General features: G+C 40.7%; 1 protein-coding gene across 1 annotated transcript in view; it reads right to left on the bottom strand.

The window, feature by feature from the left end:
* Nucleotides 1-16134, bottom strand: part of ADAMTSL1 (ADAMTS like 1) — a 628141-nt gene that overhangs the window by 48250 nt on the left and 563757 nt on the right. The window contains exons 21-22 of the mRNA XM_042452391.1: nt 8672-8799; nt 1928-2056 (exon numbers count right to left, since the gene is read on the bottom strand). Of these exons, the coding sequence (XP_042308325.1) occupies nt 1928-2056; nt 8672-8799 (257 nt within the window). The remainder of the gene's footprint in view (nt 1-1927; nt 2057-8671; nt 8800-16134) is intronic.

A 16134-nucleotide genomic window follows, 5' to 3' on the forward strand; every position in this document is an offset into this window, starting at 1 on the left:
TTGGGTTAAATCAGGAATGGGGAATTGGTGTTTTCCAATTTTTTTAATTACAACTTCCAGAAGCTTGAGCCATAACCATCAGTGGTGGACAACAGTGGGAGTTGCAGTTCAACAACATCTGGAGGACCACATGTCCTCCATCCCTGGACTAGATTATTCATCTAGCCATATCATCCTCAATGAAATATTCTCTTCCTTTCATCTTAGATGACATTACAAATGCAGGTTACTAAGTTGGGTCTTTCAAGCTCATATTTGTCCTTGTCCAACTAGTTACTGTAATTATTTTGGTAATTAAAGACACATTCATTTTTTAGGATTATACTGTCTGAAAGTGTGAACCATCCAGCTCTTGTGGTGCCTGTTTATTGAACCATTTCCTGTATTGCTATGTACTGTATATGTATTATCCTACTTGAGAGTATGTATTTTCGCTGGAAAATGATTAACCATCCATTATGAAGCCTCGCCCTCCCTCCAGTCCATCTGACTTGGTCCAGGCCTTGGAGGTAGAGAGGAACTGCTGGACCTCTTACCCTTTCCCTCCACCACTCCCTTCTCCTTCTGTGTCTTGTCTTTTTAGATTGTAAGCCCGAGGGCAGGGAATCGTCTAACTAAAAGATTGTATGTACAGCGCTGTGTAAATTTACAGCGCTTCATAAATAAAGGTTAATAATAATAATAATAATAATAATAATAATAGAAGTGTGTGAGAACTATGAAACTGAGACCAAGTGCAATTTAAGCACACAATCTTTCAGGGCATAATCAAGTATCCCAATCATTTTCTTTCACTCACTGACCTGTCAATTATATTAATTTATTCATGAAAAAGACTGGATGTTCAGCACACTTTCCATGTATCTACATGTACTGGCTGTGTTCCAAGAAGGAAGTACCACAAAGCACAGCCAAGAATTTCCTTCTGCTGGCTACATAACCTCAGAGTCTGTGGTTCTTTGCCATCTATAGCCAGCAATGAGATCTGACTGCATACAATGGTTCTCTGATTTATAGCTACTTTGTACCACATCACTTCTTCTAATGCTGAACTTGGTCCCAGGGTACCAACAGGCGTGTAGCTAAACAGAACCACTGAGATGGATGCTTGAATGAATCTCAGAGTTTCCAAAATAATAGAAGTATTTTTTAGAAATAAGATTCTAAAAGTAGAAAACAGGAAGACTTGGACACATATGCGACTGCACAGAGGAAAAGGAAGGGGAAGCAAGGAACGATCCGTTAATGGATAACCTGCTAAAGCCCTAACTAAGCTTCTCAGTGCAATTCAACTGAAATGCTAGAAGAGGACAAAATAGGAACATGAGCTGGAAAGGATGCAAAGAACATCCAAATGTTGGAGGCAGCAAGCAGAGGAGCAAGTGGGGAGCAAAGTATTTTGTGTGCAAATTTTTTTGCAGATTTTGTGTAGAATGACTCACCCAACATCAATCAATCAATCAATCATCATTATCCCACCATTTCCCCACCCCCAGGTTCCCATCAAATGTACCTATGAGGATAGTGTGACAACAAAAAGATTTCAAAACCCAAGCAAGCTCATATATCAAGGTATGGGCTCCCAGGCAGAATTGACCTAAGCCATATAGCCACCTTGAGTCCCTGTATTGGGAGGAAGGCAGGATAACAACAACAACAACAACAACAACAACAACAACAACAACAACACTTTATAGGCCATAGCCAGTACTTTGAATTGTGTCCAGAAACAGACCAGCAGCCAGTGGAGCTACTGCAACAAGGGAGTCAGATGCACGCAAAACATATGGCCACTGACTGCTCTTATGGTAAAATTGGTCAATCAAGTAGCACTGGGATACTTGTAGAAGGAAGTAATATACAGTAATATAATATAAATATAAAATTCCAAACATGCTTATCAAACATAGTTAATACTATCTCTCACCTGCAACTTGGCAGTTAATTGTCACATCTGTTCCTGGAAGTGTTTTCACTGTACTCCCAATATCAACTGTGATGGTAGGCAAATCTTTGTTGATCAAAGTGGTTCGTGATGTCTTTATCAATGGTTTTCCTATAAGGACAAGGCACCATAGGTTATAAAGCATAAAAGGAAAGGAACAAATTAAGGACATGGCTTCTTCTTCTTGTGTTTATTTGTTACAGAACTTGGAAGTTTTTCTTCTTTTTAGAAATGATTCCCAGAAACTTCTGCCCAGGCTGTCTGGGGTATTCTGGGAACTGTATAAGAAAAAGGTGACTTTGCGGCTTGACAGACCATCCCAAAGGGGTGGCACAACACCACCCCTTTCCTAGCCAGATCGGGGCTGTGGCATCTGCACGCTGCAGCCTCAATCCAGCCTTTCTGTGTACTGTGTGAAGCAGCAGACGGTGTCATGGTCCCCTGGGGGCAAAGTCAGGGCATGCATCATCTGGATGGGATACCCTGACTCCCCCAGGCCAGCCTTAATTTCTGGTCTAAAGAAGGCCTTTGCCAGTTTTGTTCTTCATGCCCTTAAACCTTTCATATGAACATATGTGTCGGAGCAATATAACAGTGTAGTTAAGATGATAAAAGTTACTAATGAGGAAGAAGACACAAGCTAAGAGAGGGTGCAGCATTTTGCTTTTCCATGAGCCTACAGGGAAGGGCAAGATCCCATCCCACCTATCCTCCTGCTGAGTTATCTGAGTGCAAACTACTTTTTATGAACTCAGTTTGTGACAGTTGAGGCAATCTGAGGATAAAAGGAAAAAGTGGGAGGAGGAGAGAGAAACTGGGACATTTTTAAAGCAGTTGAAAAAAGTGGGATGACAGAGGATTAATTTGGACTATCTGTCAGACTGGGACAGTTGGAAGGTATGATTCTGTCACAGAAAAGAGTGAAAACAATTGCAACTGTGATCTGTTGTTGCTAGTCCTTGATTAGGAGAGCAAATACTTTCTTACATCTTTCACCCTGATCATTTTTAATTAGGAGTCTAATGTCCACCTCCATAAAAGTTAGTTGTGTACTAAAGAGCTACAAACATTTGCTTGTTTAATCTGGATTAATATTTTCTGATAATTTTTGCACTGCTCTCCCTTTATTTTTTGCCTCCTTGAAAATGTTCTGATTTGGCTTGTGTGAAAGAAAGGCTGCAAAGTTCACTGAATCATAGTGCTGCTGGGGGCGAGGGGGAACACAAACAAACTAGAAATACATGAGCCCTAATAAGATTCCATCTAGTTTATGTTATCTTTTTGTATTGGAGCCAGGCCACATCCGACAGTGTTAATGTGAGATAGGTCCTGAGTGCAGGCCGGTTGCACACAAACCTCTCCCTTAAGAGGGATCGTTCATGGGCCAGTGGAAGAAGAAATGGATGTTGTCGTGTGATTCCATGGGCTCAGACCCAAGACAGGAGCCTATAATGCCTGTGAATTAATCCAGCTATAAATCTGCTGTGGCAGAAAGAGGAAAAGAGTTGGCTCGGGGAAACTAGGTGGAAGTTAAGCAGGAGGAGGAGGAGATGAAGAAGGAAAAATTATGGGTGCTTTAGTTGGCGGTATCAACAAAAAGTATGGAAATTTGGTTTTGTTTCTGTTCTCCCTCTTGCCCCCACACTCCAAATTCAATGGCTGCTAATTAAAATCCATAAATTGTCAAGACAGCTAACATGTGCTCATGTGGAATTGGCAGGGTATTAATCCACATATTCTGGGAGTAGCCCACCTAATGCTGCTGTGGAGAGGTTTCTGTTTACTTCAGTGGTTCTTTTGTAGGCTGCACCCTCATACCCCTTAAAAGTAAAGGAGTCTTCCACCACAAGCATGTTCCATTCAGTCATGAAATGTTCACAATCCTCTGAGTTTTTAACTGGGTGCTCCTAAATCACAGAGAAGGAAAGAGAGACTTCAAATGGCAATTGGCCTTTTAATTTCTCAGATGGTTTCCCCCCTCTCATGAGCTCTCCATTAGATAAAATATCTATCAGCTGCTCAACCTATAAAAAATACTGAATGACTCCAAAAATTGAACCACATTTTCTCTCTTGGTTCTCATGGGCTAAATGAATCAAAGAGGTTGACTGTCTCATTTAGACAGAACAAAGCTTACCCACTTCCTCTAGAGAAAAGTTCAAGACTCCCTTTCCTAAAAAGTGGCAGTGGTTTTTTTTTTTTTTAAAAACTGTATTTTATCACTTCCATACAACTTAGTCTCCAGATTCCAAACTGTTTAATGACTGACTAGGCATCTTCAATTCCTGTTTGACAGATCAGGCACTTTGGAACATCTCCAAGAGGAGATTTGGCCTCTAGAAAATGTGGCCCATGAAGTTTATACTTCCTAACTTGTTCGCATGAGAAAATGAAATGAAGATAGGGGTTGTTCTCTTGGAAATTTTTAAAAAGATAACAGTAATGGAATAGACTCTATTTTTCAAGCAATGGAATAAGTCGGAATGAAGTTACTTTCAAATTGTATTCTTCAAAGACATTTTAAAAGGCATTTTGCCATGAATTTCCAGGTTTTAAGCCTTTCCCTCATCAATCTTAAAGGTTTTTTCACCTTCAAAATTGTAACAAAACATAATAGGAAAGCATTGGACAGCACAACAAGTAGGATAATGAGTTACTTTTTCCAACACTGCATCAAATAATGGCAGCAGGGTTAGTTTTCAAATACTGCAAAGAGGAACAGGAACAAATATTATTCCAAGCTCTGCAAAATCCTCACAGACACATTGCCAGGTTTTAGGGCATTGGCTAGAGTCTTGGGAATCTGCTGTGCTATCCTGGATCTCTAGATGGGCAGATATATCTAGGGCAAAACGTGTTGAAGGAGAGAGTGATTTTTCTGGGGGAGGCAGCATTAAAACCTGGTCACCCATTCCCATTTGAAGGTGTCCATATGCATGTTTTGTTCATGCTAAATTGGGATGCTGCTGACCTGGCCACCCTAATCTGAGGTGTAGGTATGATATAGATAACAGACTGGGATTAATTCGTCTCTGATCTGGAGGAAAACTTTTACTTGAATAAACAGACTTTCTTCCAAAACGCTGTATGATGTTTATCCTCCTTAGATGTTGTCCATCAGGAATATAGCAAAGATTCTTTATAGACTGGACTATCATGCCAAGCAACAAAATGTTAAGTTTAAATGTTTAACCTCTTTTGATATCTACATTTAAGTTTCAATATCTGGCTTCCTGATTTGTATTTTTAGTGAGGAATGGCAATATGTAGTTACTTACTTATGTCTCTGCCTGCATATGCATGATTAAAACCCTGGGAATTAGTATCAATTCTTCATTGCAATTTGGAGCCCAAAGGCCTTACTCATGTATAGACATACATTTTGGGGCCTGCAAATCCAATCAGCAGCACTTCATTCCTGGTTATTCAGGTGCTTGTCTGTCTCTCCTCCCACCAGTGGCATGCTTTGTCCTGTTGACTCTTCCTGTCTCAGCAAAGGAAAAGCCAGGAAGAACTAAGAGACTCCAGGATTAATAATATTTAAGATTACATATCCCACGGGGTTGAATGCTTCTCTCTGTATCTGAAATTTTTCAAACACTAGGTCTTGTGTTTGTATTGCACTCATACACAAGATCTATAAACCACATGTCTAAGTACACATATAGCTAAATCTGCATAAAGGTCTTCAAGCATAGGCTACAATCTAATGTCAATTTTCTTTCACAATAATAAGATTATGAATCCTAAGGATCCTCCCAATCCTCTGTCCCCCCTCATGTCTGTGCACTGACACTGGTGGGGAAGTTGTTGTTCTTATGCATATCATCCAACTGCTCCGATCTGGCAAGTATAGTCTCAATTAATCCTCTGCTCTCCCATGTTTTCAGCTGCTTTAAAAATGTCTCAGTTTCTCTCTCCTCTGCCCGCTTTGCCCCCTTTATCTGCAAATTACTTCAGTTGCTGCAAACTGAGTTTTAAGGGCAAAAGTATTTCGTATTCAGTTCACTAGGGACTGCAGGCGGCTGCCATCTTTTCCCTTTCTTGCGTGGCCAGTAGCACTGTCAGATCAGGAAGGACCTGCTGGATGCCAGTAGCACCTTTCCCAGATGCTTGGCACACTGTTGCCTGCCTTTCCTTTCCTTCTGTTCTGATGCCCTGCCCTGAGATTACTTCTGGGCCAGGGACACAGGGCAGGGCAGCAGGTAGAAATGGAGGGCAAAGCAATCTGCTGTGGCCACTGGTGGGAGTTGGGTGCAGTGATGCCATTACCCTCCTCCTCTTCCATAGCCTTCCCTCATCCAGGGCCAGGAGGGATCCCTGGGAGCCCAGGTTTAGGTCTCCTCCTATTCATGTCTTTGCTGTATGGGCAAATGGAGGTAACCAAGACCAAATCCCACTCTCCCTCCACCAACAACCAGCTGTGGGGTGGATACTTTCCTACGAGTGAAATCATGAGTTACTGCATTGGGGCAACACCAGCCTTAGTGAGGCCACTGCTTATCAATAACATTTGCTATCTTGACTCATCTCTGATGTTATCTTGCCCTCCAAACGTCTCCTGGTTTTCATCTATGAAACTTTGGAGGGTATAATAAGCTTTCTCCTAGCACCTCACAGGTCACTGTTAAATCTAAACCAGGACTGAAAACACCAATGAGCTGCATGACTACTTCTGTGTAGAAGGGAAAAATGAACCTCTAGAAGCTTTCAGGTGGTGCATTTCTTCTCTGGAACAAGAAACCTTATTTTTAACAAAAGCTCACGTTAAAAACAAAAAGACAGTAGTAGGTTTTTAAACTTCTGGTTTTGCAAGAGTTGTAGCCTGTGGAGCATGTGAACTGTGATGGAAAATGACTTCTACACACACTGACAGAAAAAGAGTTTCCTGACATTCAATGACAATCTAGCCAAACATTGCCTACTTCCCAGTTGTTTTGAAATGGGACTCTTTGATCAGAACAGGGTTGGAGCATCTTTTACCTCCCAGATATTTCAGCATACATTTCTAATCAGCTCCACCCGAATGACCACTGGGAAGGAACTATTATTTTGGGGTTGTAGTCCAAAATAACCGGAGGGCCGAAGATTCCTAGTTGTGAACTAGAAAAGCAAGGGATTGAACCTAACACTTGCAACATGCAATGCATGTGAGCTACAACTCCGTTGGCAAATGCTGGAATAGATGAATCCCTAGTATCGTCCAGCAGGCCTCCTTTTAAATTCACCTGTAGCTGTGGATTTTGCTCAAATTCTTTGCTAGCCAAACACCTCTCGTCCACAAAGCTAAAAACAAGTACATTCTCCCAGTGTCATTGCTACTTCCCGGACAGGTTTTCATTATCACCAGTTCAAGTGAACAAAGAATATTTAGTCTGTCACAGAAATGAACCATTGCTGAACAATGTAAACAAGAAACATAATCTGCTATGAGCTCTCAGTTGCAAATGGCTGGAATCCTTTCTCTGCAACAGGAGAGGGAGATAGCTTGACCCCAAAGTAAATTAACTTAATGCTTAATCTACTGTCCAACAAATTATTTAAAGGAGTATTTAACTTCAAGCATATGAGGAATCCCATTGATTTCAATGAGATCACTGTTAGCAAGGCCTCATTCAAATCTCATGTCCAGTCATGAGCAATACAGTACATTCTAAGATATAGGAGATATTAATTTTATGTGACTATGAAACCTAAATATAATGTGTTGTGGGGGGAAGGAAAGAACAAAGGACAAGGCATCCCATTTGGAAAGTAAAATACTGTCATGCTGCTAGGAGGACAGAATAACATAGTAAGAACAATGGGTTTAGGGCAAGAAGGCAGATGAAAACATTTCTTTAAAAAATATGAACGATTATTATTTTCATCTGAAGTGAAAATTCCACTTTTTTAAATGCCAAAGAGGCTTTGTTTGGGTTCAGAGATTACAAGATCACAGTAAGATTAGAAGTTCTCAACTAGAAACCTGTAGCAGTGAGCAATCCAAGATCTTCCTATCTTTCTACGATTGTGTCCAGCTACAGGTCACCAATCCCTTGTCTTTGGTGTCACCTGGTCTCCCAAGACTCACTTCTATTGTTCAAGATGCACCTACTAACTCCTCAGGAGACAGAAACCCATGGGATTACAACAGAGACTAATGGGAATTGGTAGAAGGCAAGTCAGAAGGCAGAATGGTTCAGATGTAGAACACACCAGAAATTACCTTCCCCTAGAGTCTGGCATCTCATTGCAGAATTATTTTCCTTGGAGACTTTAAAGTCTGAAATCTTGAAATTAGTGTCAGTTCTTGGAGACAGTTAATCTTGCTCTCTTGAAACAAAGAGGTGCCCTTTTGGAGGGGGGGGGGGATCCACCCACATTGACCTATTCCTGGTAAATTCTCTCTCTCGTAATTTTCAAAATGAAACAATCCATAGAATTGCAGAAGTATCTCTAACCATTAAGTGCCACCACTCTCCAGGAAATCTCTTGAACAGGAATTCTAGAGAGGGCTAAGGATGCCAAATCTTTAATGTGATATTCCATATCATTCAAAAATACAAGATCTAAAATGCTGGAGGGGAAAGTAATCTCAAACCACAAAACCTGTGTTCAATCTTCCCAACATTTGTAATGCTTTAAATCTTGGATTATGACCTAGTCCTCATTTGGATTTAATTTTCTAAGAACAGGATGGGATAAGGAAGACTTCTGCTGTAATGTTTGCTGGGAATATGTTACCTGCTAATGTGACGGCAATGGAAACAGAGTCAGATCCCAATACATTCGTTGCATTGCATGTATAGAAGCCTACGTCAGCTTCAACGGGTTCCAGGATTTGCAAAGAGTCATCTGGCTGAAGAAGTATCCTGTGGTGACAGATAAATATGTAAGCCTAAGATCTGTTGCCAAGTATACAGTTGCTCAGCATTTCAGAGGGGAAAATGTACCAGCAAAACATTAGCACTTATTTAATATATATACAGAATGACAGGGAAGTTACAGGGCTCCATACATTCCAGACTGGCAGTTTCTGTTTAATTAAATGACACGCAATAGCTAGCAATAACAAACCACACAAGGTATCGGTAGACTTATGTTATTTAAAGTACGTGTACTTTAATGTTTCATGTCCTACCTTGACACAAGGGACTGCTGGGTGGATTGGCTTCCACAAAGAGGCAAAACGGGTCATTTGGTATGAGCTCGGCTACATGCTTCACTCCTTTGTAGCCTCCCACCAGAGTAAGTTGAACAATTTGAAGATCAAAGGGCAGCTCCATATTGTCCATGCATGCTCTACACAGCCACAGGCTCATTGCATTAGGTAACTGTTGTATCTGCTGCAAAGCCATATTCACAGCCCACTGATCATCCATAAAGCATGTAATGATCCCAAAGCCTCAATAGTTTTCTCCTGCCTTTTCAGCATTTGTTTCCCCACTTCCCCAATCAAATTGGATGACATGCTAACTTCATGGTCATGCCTCACTCCTCCATCACTTCCTCTACCAGACTAGGAACAGAATCTTTATTATGGTCATAGATCAGCACAGATAAAAAGGGGATACAGAATAAAAGGTAAAAACACAGGTTAAGAATAGTATTCAAAATATTATTTTGGATTTCACAGCTCCAGTACAGCAAGATAAGATTGGTACTAGTATACAGCAGAGGTCATAGAATGGCTTAGTAACAATTTGTCTTTGCAAGGAGTTGTGAGATCAATCTATCGATTCATTGATTAATTTTATTTAAAAAAACCACCCGTGTCACGCCACAAACTCAAAAGGCAGCATTGGTGTGTGTGTGACATCTTCAAAACTGGGGAGGGATATTAAACCCCCTTCTGCCATTTGTCCTTCCCTTCCGGCATGAATCAATTCTGATCTGTCATTCACACTTATTGGACATGCTTCAGAATTGATTCTTCTGAAAAGAACCACTCTGAAACTACTATCAGGAAACCCCGGTTTTTTTTTTTGCGTTGGCCCCGCTTTATCGCCACTGAAATCGATTGAATAAGGATCGGAATCGATTTCAAGTGGGAATGAATATATCTGCGATTCACTGCAAATTGTAGTGGTAATGAGCCAGCCAAGAATCTACTGGAGTCACTATCAATAAAAGTTGGAGTGCTAGCTAGATCCAGTTGTTGCTCTATATTTACCACCCATTGTTTGATCATTGTGTTAGCCTTATCGTATCCCATGGTGAGCAGATCTGGAGAGAAGCCTGGTGATGAAATTTTAGACATCACTGTCTGTTTCTACATAGACTGGAAATCATCAGTCAAGGTTAGTGGAACAAGGCCAGTGGGGAAGGAGGATAGTCTGAGCCAGTTGCTGAGTATATTTACCCACCCTGCAGCATACTCTGCCCCCCCCCCTTTTCATATATCCTGACTCCAGTCTCAGAGTTGCATTAGAGACACATTTTGGAGCTGGGAAAGCTGATCTTAGAAATTTGGATTGCACAAGTTCTAATGATGCATAATTGGGGAGGGGTCCCAGCTAGGATCCATAAAGTTGTTGCGCAACTGATTTGGCTTTGAAATGTTTGAGCACTGCTGGTATATAACAGCCTCCTCTTGACATAAGAAATCTGAGGCTGACAGTGCATTGCCAGTGGCATACTCCCTGTGTGCTTTCTTTCTACAAGTAGTAAGAAGGGTTATCATCAGATATTTGAAACAGGAGACTTGTTTAATTTTGTGGCCATCTATACTCCACGTATGGTTCTTGGATCTTTTAGCAAATGCCATGATTTTAGTTGAAAATCAATGGAAACCCATTGGGTGAACTGGGGCAAGTCACATTCTCTCAGCTTTAGAGAAAGGCAAAGGCAAACCCCTTTGAACATATTGTGCCCAAAAAAACTCAGTCATAGGTTTGCCTTGAGGTGACCATAAGTTGGAAGAGACTTGACGGCACAAAACAATAATCCAGGTGACCATATTCCCTCCATGTTTTATCAGCATTCCTTCATATTCTAGCACTGGTTCAACTGCATATCTAAGTTTGATGCATGGAGGAATAAAGTATGTAATGTTTATTATTTTTATTAATGTTGTTATCTTATTATTGTTATGCTATCAGTGTTAAGTTAATGTACAAATAAAACAGTGTGTAATAGTCTTACACTGGTTTTATTTGTATGCAGTCTTGATATCTTGTGATGCAAGGTAAGACAATGTATATTTTATTTTCAGTATGAATTCTTGCTCTCAGAGACAATTTTACTCTTGCCACCAGGCTGCAACAGTCTTTTACAAATTTACATTTAGAGCTGGACTCCAATGAATGTTCTTTCTTGCTATCACTCTCAGTTATACAAAAATGACAGTGCCTTAGGCTACTTCACGGTCAACTTTTCAAGATACTGTATCATGTTCTTCCTCTTATTGGATGAAGTAGCTTCTTCCTTACAAAAGATTGTGGCACAAACATATCATATGTCACAGCTGAACATTTTTGCCTTTCTTGCTGCTTAAATTTTACCAAATTTAATTATTCTTTGGTTTCCTAAGTTGTTACCATTTCTAGTTAACGGACCAGATGTACACAATATTGATTCTATTTTTTTCAAACTTTTTCTTGAAAATAATCCTTTCTATATAATCTTTGTCAACGTATTACAACATACACTCATTGTACATTGGGCATTAGAAAAAGTCTACTGTCTCTTATCATTCCATCTATGAACTGAGACTGTGCTCTCGTATATATACTTAATAGTACAATGAAGCTGCACACTGTGAAAGATCTTATGGGATTTCTCAGGCAAGCATATCCATCATTAGTGATCTTCACACCAAAGAAATATGACAGACTTATGATGAACCCCTAGATTTTTCTGGAAACATTTGGGAAACCCTTACTCAAAGAGTAACCAGTGCTTGACAGGCCATACATGGCTCTGGGACATGATGCCTGGCAGTCTGATAAAGGCATATACATACATAAGTTTTCCGTGTGTGTGTGTGTGTGTGTGTACACACATATATACTTATATGTGTGCTGAGGAGACTGGTATTCATTTCCTACTTCCACAGCATATAAAACACCCGTGAACTTACAGCCACCAAAATCACCCACCCTTCACAGCCATATCCTGTGTCTTGTGGTAGGATCAGAGAGGATATGGGGTGTAGCCAGATATATCTCTGATCTTGCCTGCTCCCCACAAGGCAAAGAAGCCACAATGGGAGGCACTTTAGGCTGTATAGTAAGCCCAAGAGTGGTGGGTGTATGGCTCAACCTAGCAAATGTCTACAAACAGAACTCCTATACTACTCTGAGCCACATAGGATTGCAGTCAATCTGTACAGTCTACTGCAGGTGTCCAAGGTGCCACTCCATCCCTACCATGTACTTCCTTGATTCCATCCTTCAGCCCAGGTATGTACCTGCCAGAGGCTACTTAGAAACAAACAAAACAAAAGTGAAGAGAAAGGCAACTGCCTGTCATTTCTAGCTTGGCTCCAAACTCTTGGTTATCTGATTCCCTGATTATTGGAATTCTCTGTCTGACACCCATGTAATCCTGTGTAATTGCAAACCTGTGTAAACAGCACTTCAGTGTACTCAAACTCAGAGATGTTTTGGATAGACCTGACTGTGCAGGTGTCAAACAGACAAATTAGATCCAGAGGGTCTTGTTGCCTTTTCTAAGACCATGCAACAGTAGTGAACTCTTCTCTTGCATATCCTAGAGGCCAACTGCAACATTAATTATGAAAAGTTTGAAATAACATTAAACAAAGCAGCCAGAAAAAGCGTAACAACAACAATGCAAATAACAACTTTGCAAATTGGATAGTTGGCCCTGTTATGGCAGGCAAGCAAGTTATTTAGAGCGCCTTGCTCAACTGTTCCAGTAGCGTAAAAAGACTGGACCTTCCCTGTCCACTTCCACAGCCATTGTTCCCAAGAGCACATGGGACAACATACCATCAGGAGAGGCTACATCTCACACAGCTAGAACTACCTATTCCCACCTAACTACTCAGAAATATATATATATATATATATATATATATATATATATATATAAGCCCCAATGGTGCAGTCAGGGGCTCAGGGCTGACTCAGCCTTGCATCTTTCCGAGGTTGCTAAAATGAATACCCAGCTTATTGGGGGCAATTAGCTAACACAATGTAAAATGCTTAGGGAGTGCTAAGTGTACTGATGAGTGGTATAGAAATGTACTTGCCTTTGCTATTATATATTAAAAACACTTGTCATATAGTAAATATCCATCTTTTTTAAAAAAGTAAATTATCTAGTCTCTTTTAACAACAGGGAAACATCTGGCATTTGCAAAACAGAGAAAGGTTCTATAATGGTTATATAACACAAGACTCTAATTTTCAATCCTGAATGGAACAGAAAAGAGTAGGCCTTCATTTGTGCATACAGGAGACATACATAAGAACACAGGTTATGCTTGTTTTCAAGAGCTGTGAGCAGAATATGGCTATGCCTGTGGCACAGAGGGAGAAATCCAAGTACATAATTTTATAACAATTTAATGTATAGCCCTGACACCGAGGGTTTCGGGTGAGAAAGCCCCATGGATCTCACATTATCCGTGGGACCTCTCTATGAAAGTTCCATATCAATATGATGTACCTGTGCTTAAACAACCTTTGGCTTGTTACAGACTGCCAAAATAAAGCTGCTTCTGGTCTCTTTGGAGGTATGCTATTTAAATGATGCCTGCATCCTAAGAATCCGGAAGCTGCACCAAAAGCTGCACTCTGGTGCTTAGGAATGGAGTGTGGCTTTGGTGCGAACTCCGGACTCTTAGGACCCATGCATCATTTAAATAGCATACCTCCAAAGAGACCCGAAGCAGCTTTATTTTGGCAGTCTGTAACAGGCCATTATGTTGGTTTAGTTGGTTTGGTTTGCCTTGGAGAGAAGTGGGTAAGGAATAACAAAATCAATGACAACATTAACAATGGAGTGCACTACACAGCTCTAATTCTTGTACCTGCCTTCCTTCCTTCCCTGATTAAATTAATGACAGAGGCAAATCTGCTATTCTCACAAGAAAACCGCAACAGCTGCTTTATATAAATCCTTTTGCCAAGATGGCAATACAAAAAGAAATTAGGAGGAGAGATAAAAAAGGATGAGAAAACTGGAATGAGAAAGCTCATCCAAGTGCAATCAAAGTCTAGTCACTCACCATGAGATGATGGGATTTTGTTTTTCCCTTGAATGAAAACTGCTGCCTCATGAACCACAAAGCTAAGGATATTTGATTTCCCCTCACAGCACCATGGGTGGCAATGCTCTAAAACAAATCAGATTAAGGCCACCCATGAAATAGTTTTCAGGAGGAGAACCAACAAGGCAAACTTCTGTCCTACTAATAGACTGATATGCTCAGGTCCAGGCTATTTGGCACACCATATCGCTCTGTTTGAGCTGGTCTGGGCTCTGAGGAGTGGCCCTTCTCTCAGTCCCACCAGCATCACAAACATGGTTGGCAAGGACATGAGAGAAGACCTTCTCAGTAGCTGCCTCTAGTTCCTGGAACTCACTTCCCAGGGAGGCCAGAATGGTGCCTTCCTTGTTGTCTTTCTTACAGCTGGCTAAAATCATTTTATTCAGAGAGGCTTTTAAATTAATTTTTTTTAAAGAATGGGCTAGGGGGTGATGCAATATTTGAACAGCTGTTTTAAAGAGCTTTTATCATTTCAAATTGCATTTTATTCTTTTATTGTATAATTTGTTTTAATACTGTAATAGAATAGTAATAATAATTTTATATCCCACCTTTCTCACAATAAAGGGACTCAAGGCAGCTGTTTTAATGCTCACTTTTTGTATGTTTTAATTGTATTGTTCTTTTCAGTTGTGAGCTGCTTTGAGTTTCAGTTCTGGGGGAAGGTGGGATTAATAACAACAACAATCGGTCAGAAACTAATTGTAGGCCCACAGCAACAACAACAACAACAACAACAATTCTAAAACTATAAAGCAGAATGTGGTAACTATGTATATAACTAATGTATGGAGATGTGGTTGCCTGCATGAAATGAAACAAAGGGTAGTAGGGGAAAATAACCTTTATGTATGTAACATCAAAATGTTTCTCAGTCCCATTACAATCAATATGTGTAAACTCATTCCACTCTTGTGTCAGGTAAACAGAATCTGAAGCTTTGAGCATGACAGGAAAATCCAGTACTGTACACTGTTAGAATAAGGGCGAGGAAGCATTTTGGAGTGGGAGGTTGCAGTTGCTCTCTCTTTCTTCCATGGAATAATGGGGGGAGGAGCAAATAAGAAAAAGGAACAACACTCTCTCAGCTAGCACTTTCAAATGCCAGCTGAGAGTAAATGGCTGTGTTCCCTCCCCATCTTTATGGCATGGAGAAGTAAGAGACAGAGCAAAGTGCTCTTACTTGATGTTTCCAGGAGTCTGCTGAGTTCCAACTGGGACTTGGTTGGCTCCTGGAAGCACCAGCTAAGTGGGGAGAAAAAAAAAACTCAGCTGGCATCAACTATGGTTACAAATGCATAACCTGGGGTTGTGGATCCTTAACTGCTTCATATTCATGAAGTAATCATGATTGTGGCACTATTCCACAATCGTACCTACTTTACTGGGCAGAAGTTGCTCTGAGAGATGGAGGGGCATTGTCCTTGTGATCGAGTCATGGGTGAGTGATGCTGCAATGAGGACTTGCAACAGGGAGCATGCTTCTGGTTGTTGCTGCTTCACCCACTGGAAAGACAGAAGTGGAAACATTATCCACCCATGCTCCAATTGTCAGTGGAGTGGACCTACTTTCCTTGGAGGAGTTGCTGCCTGGAAAAGTAGATTTGGGGTGGCTGTGGGAGTCAGACCAGGAGACACTACTTTGGGCCAAAACAGATTGCAGAAGTAATTTAGCTGGAGACTGTTTTAACTGCCCTGACTCACTGCTAGGGAATTTTGGGAATTGTAGATTCTTGTAGTACCAGAGCTCTCTAACAGAGAAGGCTAAACATCTCACAAAACTATAGTTCCCAGAATTCACTAGCATTGAGCAAGGGAAGTTAAAGTGGTCCCAAGCTGGATTATTTCTGCAATCTATTTTGGCCATATGTTAAGTAATTGGTGTAGAATTGTGGCCCATATTTATCTGATCATTAAATGGAGGCTGCAGAAACTCCTCTTCCTCTGTTTCTTAGTCAAGAGATGT

The sequence above is a fragment of the Sceloporus undulatus genome, chromosome 2, assembly GCF_019175285.1.
Source record: "Sceloporus undulatus isolate JIND9_A2432 ecotype Alabama chromosome 2, SceUnd_v1.1, whole genome shotgun sequence".
Lineage (NCBI taxonomy): Eukaryota > Metazoa > Chordata > Lepidosauria > Squamata > Phrynosomatidae > Sceloporus > Sceloporus undulatus.